The sequence below is a fragment of the Nerophis lumbriciformis genome, linkage group LG20 (assembly GCF_033978685.3).
Source record: "Nerophis lumbriciformis linkage group LG20, RoL_Nlum_v2.1, whole genome shotgun sequence".
NCBI classification, from domain to species: Eukaryota; Metazoa; Chordata; class Actinopteri; order Syngnathiformes; family Syngnathidae; genus Nerophis; species Nerophis lumbriciformis.
In genome coordinates, this window is record NC_084567.2 from 17,853,375 (window position 1) to 17,867,145 (window position 13,771).

The 13,771-nt window shown below is 39.6% G+C and overlaps 1 protein-coding gene across 1 annotated transcript in view; it reads left to right on the forward strand.

Moving 5' to 3' along the window:
• Nucleotides 1-13,771, forward strand: part of fam219ab (family with sequence similarity 219 member Ab) — a 35,195-nt gene that overhangs the window by 12,009 nt on the left and 9,415 nt on the right. Inside the window, exons 2-5 of the mRNA XM_061980555.1 lie at nt 6,672-6,771; nt 11,668-11,773; nt 13,288-13,368; nt 13,436-13,490. Of these exons, the coding sequence (XP_061836539.1) occupies nt 6,672-6,771; nt 11,668-11,773; nt 13,288-13,368; nt 13,436-13,490 (342 nt within the window). The remainder of the gene's footprint in view (nt 1-6,671; nt 6,772-11,667; nt 11,774-13,287; nt 13,369-13,435; nt 13,491-13,771) is intronic.

The window sequence follows — 13,771 nt, forward strand, 5'->3', positions numbered from 1 at the left end:
ACAGATCGATATACTTGACATTTAGAAATGTGAATCAATATATCGATCGATCGTTACACCCCTAACATGAATATTACTCTAATGGTAGGAATTATTCTGAAATATTGGCTTTAATTGTATTATGTTGTCATTGTAAACATTCACAAAATGAGATCAATACGTGTAGAGCATTGGTTCTTAACCTGGGTTCGATCAAACCCTAGGGGTTCGGCGAAGGTCAAGACACACCCGACTCATCGTCTAAATAAAAACTTCTCCCGATTATAGTGTTATGGATAATCCCAAACAATGTCCCGTTTAATTTTCCATCTGATTTGCAGGTGTGTAAATGTTAGAATAATTATGTGTAAGTTATCACACGACTCTTATGCTTAAAGGCCGTTGCTATAGTTATTACCTACTCAGTGGCCTAGTGGTTAGAGTGTCCGCCCTGAGATCGGTAGATTGTGAGTTCAAACCTCGGCCGAGTCATACCAAAGACTATAAAAATGGGACCCATTACCTCCCTGCTTGGCACTCAGCATCAAGGGTTGGAATTGTGGGTTAAATCACCAAAAATGATTCCCGGGCGCGGCCCCGCTGCTGCCCACTGCTCCCCACTGCTCCCCTCACCTCCCAGGGGGTGATCAAGGGGATGGGTCAAATGCAGAGGACACATTTCACCACACCTAGTGTGTGTGTGACAATCATTGGTACTTTAACTTTAACTTGTAAATTTTGCTGAAGTTGTACTTTTCTATCTGTGCAAAGGCACAACTTGTAATCTTGCTTTGCGAGTTGTCTCGTGTCAGCAGTTTGTTTCCAGACCCTGCCTGCTGACAGCCAGGGACGGACATCGAGTACCTCAACGCAGACAAAACAGAGACAGGGCGAAATCACGAGTGTCAGCACATTTCCATTCTGAATAATCACGTATTGTGTCTACTGGGGCTGCTGGCATTACCACTGCCTTCAGAGGCAGCCTCAGTGATGTTAACTAGGGGCCTCCCGAATAAATAGAGGAGCACGTGGGACTGTACCTTAGAGCTTAGAGGGAAACTGTAACTGAGTGTACAGCCCAATACGTCTCTCCACATGAGTAAAATACAACTCTGTCTCTGATTGATTCCTTTCTTCTTGTCTTGTGTAATAGATAGTTCGGTGTTTGAACCTGACAGTAATTTGTTCTGAGTTCATGCACTGTGTTGGTTTTGTTCTTGGAACAAGGTGATATTAATGCATGGTTCATTTTGTGCACCAGTAAAAAAACATAACTTTGTCTTGAAAAAATATATATATATAATAATATTTTTCACTAAAGAAGGGTTTGGTGAATGCGCATTTGAAACTGGTGGGGTTCGGTACCTCCAACAAGGTTAAGAACCACTGGTCTAGAGACAGGATAATATTACTGTTGCTGTGTCAGCATTGCAGCAGTCAGTACACGACGCGTAAGAGGAGAATCAAATCCATCTATAAATTACTGGTGTCGATATCAAGGCTAGTATCAGAATATGATTGATACTGGAGTGATTAGGGCGATATTACAATTTTCTGAAAATAATTTTTCTGTTGTTTTTGTTAATGTTCACAAATCAGGTAGTAATTCCCTGGACAGGGGGACTTTGAGGTAAAAAAAAAAAATATTGTGTAATACAAGCGAAAAATGAACTAGTTTAGTGTAAATGTACAGTTAATACATGTGATCAATATCGGTATTGGTATCTGCCGATCTCATTCCTCGATGATCTACCTAGATCAGGAGGTCCCTAGTGTACTGAATTTATGGACGGGTTATCAGGACATTGCTTTAGATCAGTGTTTTTCAACCACTGTGCCGCGACACACTAGTGTGCCGTGAGATACAGTCTGGTGTGCCGTGGGAGATTTTGTCATTTCAGCTATTTTGGTTAAAAATATTTTTTGCAAACCAGTAATTATAATCCGCAAATAATGTGTCGTTGTTGAGTGTCAGTGCTGTCTAGAGCTCGGCAGAGTAACCGTGTTATTCTCTTCCATATCAGTAGGTGGCAACAGGTAGCTAATTGCTATGTCGACGAACATGGTTTGTCATGATCACAATATGAAGACGACAGCGGGAGGCAATGTACAGGTAAAAAGGTATCTAATGCCTAAACCAAAAATAAACAAAAGGTGAGTGCCCCTTAAAAAAAGGCACTGAAGCTTATGGATGGCTATGCAGAACGAAACTACAACTGAACTGGCTACAAATTAAAGAAAAACAGAATGCTGGATGACAGCAAAGACTTACAGCGTGTGGAGCAGAAATGGCGTCCACAAAGTACATCCGTACATGACATGACAACAATGTCCACACAAAGAAGGATAGCAACAACTGAAATAGTCGTGATTGCTAAAATAAAGCAGGTGAGGGGTGTAGCGCTCAAAGGAAGACATGAAACTGCAACAGGAAAATACCAACAAAACAGGAAGAGCCACCAAAATAGGAGCGCAAGAAAACACAGGAAAACACCAAAAAACTCAAAATAAGTCACGGCGTGATGTGACAGATCGTGACAGTACTTTGAGACAAGTATAGTGATGCATGGTTTGTTATGGTTTAAATTCATATTCAACAGTTGCGACGACGACTTTTTATTGTCAATATCGAGTTCAATTTTTTTAATCATTTTTGCTAGTGGTGTGCCTTTGGATTTTTTAAATGAAAAAAATGTGCTTTGGCTCAAAAAAGGTTGAAAAAGCTTTAGAGCAAAGCTTTTCAACTGGCAGCCTGAGAATGACACAAATTACCGGTAAGTAAAAAAACAAAAACTTGGAAGAGATTAACATCCTAGCAGCAGATCCCTATAAACACTGGAGCACGGTCATATAAAGGATCTTTGACTAGCTTTTTGGCAATAGGCCCTGGAAAACAGCAGAGCACTCCTATTGTATAGATCAGTGGTTCTCAAACTTTTTTCATCAAGTACCACCTCAGAAAACACTTGGCTCTCCAAATACCCCTATAACGACCAACGATAAAAAAAAAACAATAGCGTCGTAGGCCGAAGTGTTCATTAAAAACAAGGCAGAGGTTTTATTTAACAAGTATACTTAATATTTTGGCCACTGTGACATTACACACAGTTTGAACAGTAACACTGTGTTTGAATACAGGAAACTAAAACACTGTTCTTTAATTAAGTAATTATTTGGCATATCCATCCAGCCATCAATTTTCTACCGCTTGTCCCTCATCGCAGGGCCAACACAGATAGACAGACAACATTCACAGTTTAAAATTCACAGACACTAGAGAGAGCTATTTTTGCCGGATTTAGTAAATATTTAGTAAATAAATGTACAAACACAAATGACCACTGCATAGGATGATGTTTCTCAGAAATATACTAAATAGGAATACTAGTGAAGGAAGAAGTCCTGCCCCTCGGTCCTAAGCTTTCTGGAAATGTGACACCCAAAACAATTTAGGTGAATAGCCCTGCTGTAGATGCATCACTAAAGAATAAATACTTACTTTTAAAATTACATTTTGGCACAACACACTCACCACCAAATGTTAATAAACCTAGGGCTGGGCGATAACACGATATCAACGCACAGTAGTATTCACAGCACTTAAATTTTGCCACATTTTGTTACGTTAGAGCTTTATTCCATAATGGAATTAATTCATTTTTGTCCTCAAAATTCTATAGACAATAATACCCCATCACGACAATATTAAACGTTTTTAAACATTGTTTTGCAAATGTATTACAAATAAAAAATGACACGTACATAAGTAATTAGAGCCTTTGCTCAATACTTTGTTGATGAACCTTTGGCAGCAATTTTTGAATACGATGCCACAAGCTTGGTACACCTATCTGTGAGCAGAAAGTGAAGCGCTGTGAATACTTTCCGGATGCAATGTACAAAACCCAAAACCAGTGAAGTTGGCACGTTGTGTAATTCGTAAATAAAAACAGAATACAATGATTTGCAAATCCTTTTCAACTTATATTCAATTGAATAGACTGCAAAGATAAGATATTCAATGTTCGAACTGAGAAACATTTTTTTTTGCAAATAAGGGGTCGCCTTCCGCCCGATTGTAGCTGAGATAGGCTCCAGTGCCCCCCGCGACCCCAAAGGGAATAAGCGGTAGAGAATGGATGGATGGATCATTAACTTAGAATTTAATGGCAGCAACACATTGCAAAAAAGATGGCACAGGGGCATTTTTACCACTATGTTACACGGCCTTTATTTTTAACAATCCTTAGTAAACGTTTGGGAACTGAGGAGGGGCGGCGTGGCGAAGTTGGTAGAGTGGCCGTGCCAGCAATCGGAGGGTTGCTGGTTACTGGGGTTCAATCCCCACCTTCTACCATCCTAGTCACGTCCGTTGTGTCCTTGGGCAAGACACTTCACCCTTTGCTCCTGATGGCTGCTGGTTAGCGCCTTGCATGGCAGCTCCCGCCATCAGTGTGTGAATGTGTGTGTGAATGGGTGAATGTGGAAATACTGTCAAAGCGCTTTGAGTACTTTGAAGGTAGAAAAGCGCTATACAAGTATAACCCATTTATCATTTATTTATTTAGACCAATTTTTGAAGCTTTTCAGGTGGAATTCTTTCCCATTCTTGCTTGATGTACAGCGGTATTTTACGCTTCATAATGTGCCTCACATTTTCAATGGGAGACAGGTCTGGACTACAGGCAGGCCAGTATAGTACCTGCACTCTTTTACTATGAACTCACACTGTTGTAACACGTGGCTTGGCATTGTCTTGGTGAAATAAGCAGGGGCATCCATGAAAAAGACGTTGCTTAGATGGCAACATTTGTTACTCCAAAACCTGTATGTACCTTTCAGCATTAATGGTGCCTTCACAGATGTGTAAGTTACCCATGCATTGGGCACTAATACACCCCCATACCATCATTGATGCTGGCTTTTGAACTTTGTGCCTATAACAGTCCGGATGGTTCTCTTCCTCTTTGGTCCGGACACGACAGGACAAGATGTCCACAGTTTCAAAAAACAATTTGAAATGTGGACTCGTCAGACCACAGAACACTTTTCCAGTTTGCATCAGTCCATCTTAAATGAGCTCGGGCCCAGCGAAGCCGGCGGCGATTCTGGCTGTTGTTGATAAATGGCTTTCGCTTGGCATAACTTGCACTTACAGATGTAGCGATGAACTGTAGTTACTGACAGTGGTTTTCTGAAGTGTTCCTGAGCCCAAGTGGTGATATCCTTTACACACTGATGGTTTTTGATGCAGTACCGCCTGAGGGATCGAAGGTCACGGGCATTCAATGTTGGTTTTCGGCCTTGCAGTGATTTCTCCAGATTCTCTGAACCTTTTGATGATATTACGGACCGTAGATGGTGAAATCCCTAAATTCCTTGCAATAACTCGTTGAGAAATGTTGTTCTTAAACTGTTCGACAATTTGCTCACGCATTTGTTCACAAAGTGGTGACCCTCGCCCCATCCTTGTTTCATGGAAGCTGCTTTTATACCCAATCATGGCACCCACCTGTTCCCAATTAGCTTGTTTACCTGTGGGATGTTCCAAATAAGTGTTTGATGAGCAGTCCTCAACTTTCTTTGCTTTTTTTTTAAACATGTTGCAGGCAACAAATTCCAAATGAGCTAATATTTGCAAAAAATAAAGTTTACCAGTTCGAACATCAAGTATATTGTCTTTGCAGTCTATTCAATTGAATAAAGGTTGAAAAGGATTTGAAAGTCATTGTATTCTGTATTTATTTACGATTTACACAACGTGCCAACTTCAATGGTTTTGGGTTTTGTATGTCGCGATAGACACGTAATCGATGTCAATAAAAAATGTGTTAGACTAAACGTTTGATAATGTTTTTTTTCTTCGTTGGAAGAAAGTGGAAGTTGCATGAACAAAGGCACTTGCTCTCTGGTAACCGAGCAACGCAGGAAGTGATCACTGATTAGTGGAAGTGACACGCTAGCAGCCAATCAGGTAACAGTATCAACTATCTAGGTTTGCTTGTCTGGCGGTTGATGGAAGTCAGACCAATGTGGTCTGTAAATGAGACCACTAATACCACACTACCTTAGCTGTGCTCGCCCTTTAGAGCACAGCTGTAACTTCTTGCCACTAAACCTGCAGAAAATGGTTCTTCCCAGGTCAATATGATTTGACATTGTTGGATTGTTTTCCATGCTTGTGTTAACGTTTCTTTTTTTCCTTGATGACTGAGGGGATTACAATTAGAGGAATGTTTTGTTTGAAATACAAATATTTACACTCAATATGTTTTTCACCCGGTTCTTATTTTAGATCGGTCATAAAAAAATATAAATTATTGATATCGACCGATATAAAACACTTATATCGTGATCCAGCTTTCAGCCATTTCGCCCAGCCTTTGTAAAACTAAACATTCCTAAATAATAAAACAATCCAGTAATATAAGAGGATCCCCCAATTGTCCTCACATATCTTTTTACCCAGGCAGTTATCAAGCCATCGCCATCTCTCAGGAACCGACACACTCCCTGCACCAATCATTCAAGCTGCTACCAGCTGTGTGTGTTAATGATATATATGTTTGTATCTCATATTGTTCTGTCCTGTTTTTTGTGTGCACTTTTAAGATCTGACAAAGATGAATTTCTGTTCTGTGACAGACAATAAAAGTTACCGATTTATTTACCGTTTCCTTATTGTTTTCCAGGACCCAGCTTCCTCTACCGCATCAGAGGCTGATTCAGACACCAGGGAAGGGGAAGAGGTCACAATCAACTACAAGCCATCCCCCTTGCAGATGAAAATCGGTAGGGAATGACATACAGTATTTCAGGGAACTGAAAGAAATAATGTTATAATGCGGACACAAGAACGGTACTGTATTTTTAGAAATGTGTGGTAGGTAATGGTTTATTAAAACACTACTTATGCCACAAACCTTATTTTCTTCAGCTGTAATAAAGTATAAGTGCCTATAAAGCCGAAACATTTATAAATAGATGTGTTTTGATAAAAATTCCTTAATTATTTAAAAAAGACCGATTCAACAATCAATGTGTAGTAGAGATGCGCGGATAGGCAATTATTTCATCCGCAACCGCATCAGAAAGTCGTCAACCATCCGCAATCCACCCGATCTAACATTTGATCAGAACTGCATCCGCCCGCCATCCGCCCGTTGTTATATATCTAATATAGACGATGCAAGGCATTAGTGAGGTTATAAAGCTTTTGCCTGTTAAAGAAAGGAGACTGATCCAACGCAGCACAGACATTTGCGTGCCACGCTGTCACGACCCAGACGCACACCAGTGCGCAATCATATGGGAGCCGCGCTGAGCGCACCTCCAAGCGCGTCTCGCTGCCGGCGACGGCCGGGTATATGGGCCCGACGCTCCAGCGTCATCCATTTTCAGGGCTAGTTGATTCGGCAGGTGGGTTGTTACACACTCCTTAGCGGTTCCAACTTCCATGGCCACCGTCCTGCTGTCTATATCAACCAGGGTGAGCCACACCCCTTTCGTGAGCGCACTGCGCGCGGAGTGACCCCTGTTACGCGCCCCCGGCCACGGGGGTGGCGGGCAGGTAAGCTGCTTACCTGCTGCGCGTGACGCCGGCCGCGGCGAAGGCGGACGAGGCGGGGTGTCGGTGCGGTGGGCGCGGTGGTAACCCTGGACGTGCGTCGGGCCCTTCTCGCGGATCGCCTCAGCTACGGCTCCCGGTGGGGCCCTCTCGGGGGAAGGGGCCTCGGTCCCGGACCCCGGCGAGGCGTCGGGGGCCTTCTCCGCTCCGTAAAAGTGTCCATCTCTTTTTTTTTTTTTCTTCTGTTGTGGCATATGCAGCAGGTGCCTGCTCGTTTTTCGTATGTGGGTAACAACATTTAACTATGTATATATTGTAATGTTCCCAGGAACGTAGGCTCATAGACTTATTCGTTTGTCTCGTATTTATTGTAATAAGATGCAATGTAACCACACAACAGCTCCAATGTGCGTCTCCCCTCTTTCCCGGCAAAACTCGAACTAACACTTCCTGTCAACAACGTCACTTCCCTAACTTGCCCGGAAGTCCCGCCCCCCAGCCAAAGCCATTGGCTAACACCACGTAGCTAGCCGCTACATCATATTTCCGAATTGGTTTAACTGCCACCCACCTGAATCTATTTAAAATCTAATTTTTTTTAATTTCAATCGCCCGACCCGACCCGACCCGCTGATAAAATCTAATTTTTTTAAATTTCATCCGCCCGATTCGCGGATAATCCGCGGACTCCGCGGTTGTGCCCGCAAACCGCGCATCTCTAATGTGTAGCTTATATACAGTAGTTTATTTATAGGAAGTTCATACATTTCTATTCTTTAAGAAAGTATTTTCAGCACTTTGGACAGAATGACAGTCTTTTTTTTTTCTTACCATGTGTCACTCATACACTCAATTTAGTGAATTCAAAGCGGTCTCGATATTGGAGCGTCAATCTTGCAGTCGCCTGCAGTATAAGAATTATAGCTCTCCGCTAATTATTTTCAGTCTAATAACAATGTCAACACAATCGTCTAATGTTCTTTAAGAAACAATTATTCACTGACCTTATTAAAGCAAAAGCTCTCACGAACATTTAGCTCATATTGAAAATAAATTAAAGTGGGTGTACATGAGAATAATGTAGGAAGAACTATAATATTAGATTTTTTGTTTTTCTGAAAAGTTCCATGAATAGCTGATGTGATGTTTTTTATAATAATTCACATTCAAAGCATCCGAAAAAAGAAAAATGATTTGCATACCATTTGCTTTTTTAATCTCAATATTCTACTCTGTGTATATTTTTGGGTTGAGCATTAAAGGTATGCGAATAAATTGTGTTTTTGCTGGCAGGAAAGTGCATAAGAAAATAAATAGACCTTCCATCCCCGGTCAAACACAGACTGGCATTACTGAAAATGACAGTCTTGTATGATACATAGCTAAGATACAGTGCAGAATCAATAAGAAGAAACTTAATACCCTTTTCTCTTCTCTCTTTCTGATGAGCGGTTGTTGTGATTACCGTATATTTCAGACTATAGAGCACACCGATATATAAGCCATACCCACAAAATTTTAGAATAAAAACTATTTTTCCATATACAGTATAAGCCGCCCCGGGCTATAAGCCGCAGTGTTGTGAAATTAGTTATTTACACGGAAATATTTTGTAAATGTTTATTTACATACCTTAATTGTTTCCAAACTATGTCTGTATTACGGCAGTAAAACGTCTGATCAAACAAAACAGAAGTCATTGCCATGGGCTTACTAGCAACGGAAGTTAGCTCTCCAATTAGATAAACAGACTCAATAACTCCACGGTAACGTTTTGGTGAATTTACTGAGGAATTTGTGAAACTGAAACAATACAAACAGAATGTAAGTTAACAATACTAAAACAGACACTCGTAAACGTGTTAGGATATTAGCTAATGCTAACGACGCTAACTTCATTACAATAGCACGTACAAATATGCATGAAAACAGTCCTACAGACATCACACATGGAACGGTTTAGTAAGTAAAAATGTATTTAGTTATATTGTAAAACTTACAATCATTGCTTGGAGTTATTAATGAAGAATCCCTACAAGTAGAAGTGCTATGGACGGCTAGAAGAACGGCAATTGAACTTCCGGTTGAAAGCTCTAGTCTAAACAGAAGGGCAATGCAGCACTGCAGTACCTGCAGTGAGCGAACTGATGGCGTTGTAGCACAAACAATAACACACCGATTCAGTGTATTTGCTTGATTTGTTCTTGTTACTTTTTGCATTATGGCTGTTAGTTGAACAAAAATCCATAAATTAGCTGCACTGTTTTATAAGCACAGGAAAAAATTGCGGCTTATTGTTCGGAATTTACAGTATGCACATAGGGTGCAGTATTTACACAGGGGCATACAAGAAGTGTTGTTTGAGTTTTTGACATGTAAACAAGAATATTGAATTTCATGACTTATCAGTTAAAGTTTATTATTATTCTTCGGTCAATGGTCAACAAAATAAACAAACAGTTGTACATTCATAGATTGAAAATGAAAATGTTGCAGACCGAAAGGGTTTAGGCTGAAGTTGAACACTTATAGCACCCAACCCTATAAACAATGTCAAGTACAAGATGAACTTCCGAAAATTATGAAATGTCTTTTGTACAACATATGATAAATACACATTATACACAATATGAACACTGTTCAATTATATACACAGTAAAGGCATGTGAAATATCCTTGTACGCGTGTTAAACCTTTGTACCAATTTATATACTATATACAAACAATTATACTTCCATTATTATTTATATCCCATATTTAGTATTTTAATTAACATTGATCATAGTATTAACTACTGTGTTGATTCAAGAGTGATATATTTTTTCAAGACATTGGTCTTAAAGTGTTTTTTAAATGTGTGAATGGAACTGGAACATTTTAAGGAATCATCCAAGCTGTTCCACAGTTCAACCCCCCTGACAGAAACACATCTACTTTTTAAGCTTGTTCTTATCTTATCTTTCTGGAAGACAGCTGAACCTCTGAGGTCATAGGGATTCTCTCTGGGTTTGAACCTCTCCTGTAGACACCGAGGCAGCATGTGGTTATGAGCTTTGTACGTCACAATAGCAGTGTTGAGGTCAACAAGATCATGCAGTTTTAATGTTTTTAATTTAATAAACAGAGCATTGGTATGGTCATGATAATCTGCATAATTTACAATTCTAATCGCTTTCTTTTGAAGTAAGAATATAGAGTTGATGTTTGTTTTGTAATTGTTACCCCAGATTTCAACACAATAATTAAGATAAGGGAGTACGAAAGAATTATATAACATATTAAGAGCCTTTTGATTTACGGAGTTTTTGATTTTATGTAACATAGCAATATTTTTTGCCATTTTTGTCTTAAGTATATTTATGTACAGTTTCCAATTTAATTTATCATCTATATAGATTCCCAAAAATGTTGTTGAATACACCCTTTCTATCTCCATATCATCAATTCTTATATGACACTGTATGTTATTTTTCCTATTTCCAAAAATTATATATTTTGTTTTATTTAGGTTGATTGACAGTTTATTGGCATCAAACCATTGCTTTAGTATGTGGAGTTCACTCTCTACAGTCTCTAAGAGTTGGCCAAGGTCTTGCCCAGAACAGTACAGACTTGTATCATCAGCAAAGAGAATACAATTGAGTTTTTTAAAGATTTTGCAGATATCATTAATATACAATAAAAACAATTTTGGTCCCAGTACAGAACCTTGGGGCACTCCATGTGTTATAATCTTTTTATCTGAATCTACATTGTTCATATACACATACTGTTCTCTACCACCAAGATAACTTTTCAACCAATCATGAGCAAGACCTCTAAAACCATACCTCTGCATTTTGTTTAAAAGTAATGTGTGATCGATGGTGTCAAAGGCCTTGCTCAGGTCAATAAAAACGCCAACAACAAACTCCCTCTTATCAATTGCAGTGGTTACCTCCTCAACTAGTTCCATCACTGCCATGGAAGTGGACCTGTTTGGTCGAAAACCGTATTGGTGTTCACTTAGCAAGTGATGCTTATCAATAAAACTGTCTAATCTTGACACAAAAATTTTTTCAAGGACTTTTGGATGGATGTTAAAGTGCACACATCAAGTTTGTGTTGGTTGTTTTGTGCAGAGAAACAAAGAGAGCTGGCCAGGAAGGGCTCGTTGAAGAACAGCAACACTGTAGGCAGTCCAGTCAATCAACAGCCCAAGAAGAACAACGTCATGGCCAGAACACGGTGACCATACTGACAGATGATTGATTGTATCGCTCAAAGTTCAACTCAACGTGTTTGCATGTTTATTCGGAAAATAATACTTTGTATTTAAAAAAATGTACATACGTCTTCTAAATTACCAAAAGATCACACTGTGGTAGATTGTTTTGGTAGCATATCCAATGATCAAAATTTTCAACAAAAAAAAAAAAGATATGGCAAGCAGAAATTAAAATTTTTCCCTCAAAGGCTATGAAGTGTATTTTATCCGATTACTTGATTAATCGAAACCACTAATCGATCAATTACCCACTTAATAAAATAACCAATAGCTGCAGTCCTACGACGGTTTTAGTTAGGGATGTAACGATAAATGGTAAAACTCTTGAATGTTAGTATTACAATTTTAAATTAAATTGATTGAAAAACCGTGATTGATAGCCACATAGTAATAAACTCACAGATTGACTGGTGCTAGCTCGATAGCTTGAATGCTAACATGCATACGAAGGACATTCACGTCCTTTTCCCGATTAAATATAGACACACTCCAATTTAAACACATTACTGTCTGAACGACTAAGCTATGCAATAGTGCACATTGAACCTACAAGCTGTGCTCTCTTACGACAGAGTGATCGATATATACTCAGAGGAACATAACACAGGTGTTTTTACGGTGCATTCAATGACCGCTGAACCGAGTACAGTAGGAAGCCACAACGTCCGCTAGAACACTTTTATCAGTGAAGCATAAGAAACACAAATCATGCAAAATATTTCTTTTTATATAGGGTCTATTAATTTGAGTTATTAAAAAAAATCAAAAGACTTAATTGTGTGTACAAGTACTTTTTGAGCACATTCAACAATACTGCAATAATAATGATAACCGTGATATGAAATTTTCATATTGTTACATCCATAGTCTCAGGGCATCACAGGTTTTAAAGTACCATTGGAATTATGTAGGTTCTGGAGTGTATGAAGTGTTTTAGGAGCATAGGAAATGTTTATAAGTGTGTGTGTGAAAGCTGAAGTGTGTTTAAAGACTGTAAATTGTTATATTATTCATATAAAGTATAAAAGTGCCCCAGTTTGCTACTTTGTGGATTTTGTTTATCTTCGTAACCCCTGCGATAATCGAGGGAGCACTGTATTCAGTTTCTTTGCTCCAGTTACAGTGAGTATTTTGAAGTACCACCCCACCAGTACACACTAATTACAACAAAGGCTGACTTCACATCCTGCAGCTATGTCAAACAGAATATGAGAATCTCAGCTGCTTGGATGAGAACAGAGACATGTTTCCTTGGGCTTCAATCACATCCATTATCTTTGCCCGTCACATGGGCTCTTTAGAGGAAGAGTTTTCATTGATCGAAGGTTTCCGAGATGCTCCGTCGTCTTTCTGCCTTCTGTCTCGCTGTCTTAGCCAGAACTATTCTTCTTCTTGGCATGTTCATTATTTGTGTTCTTCCCTCCTCATCCGCCCACTCTGCACTCACACTGTTGTTGCTTCTCCTTACTCGCAGGTTGGTAGTACCCAATAAAGGCTATTCCTCGTTGGACCAGAGTCCGGATGAGAAGCCCTTGGTTGCGTTGGACACAGACAGGTGACCTCCTTGTCCAATTCTGTCCATAAACTCTCCTACAAAACTCATTTGTATTTCTGTTCCTCAGTGATGATGACTTTGACATGTCGAGATACTCGTCGTCAGGATACTCCTCTGCTGAGGTGAGTTCCTGTCTTGCAGCTAGAGTCCACCAGTGTCTTAGTGCCACCAGAAATTATTAGCTGACAGTCAGTAAAATGCTGTAATCTAATGTGGTCCCTCAGCGTTACATAATAGCAGGCTGCAAGTAAGGTGTCCACCATGGAAACAAAATTATTGTACTGTAGCTCAAGGAAGAACAATGTTGTTGGAAAGACTGTTCATGCATGATATGACCACAGCGCAAAGGCAGCTTTGAACCTCAAAAGAAAGATCTAAAGCAACCTATTATTCAGTCCTTCCA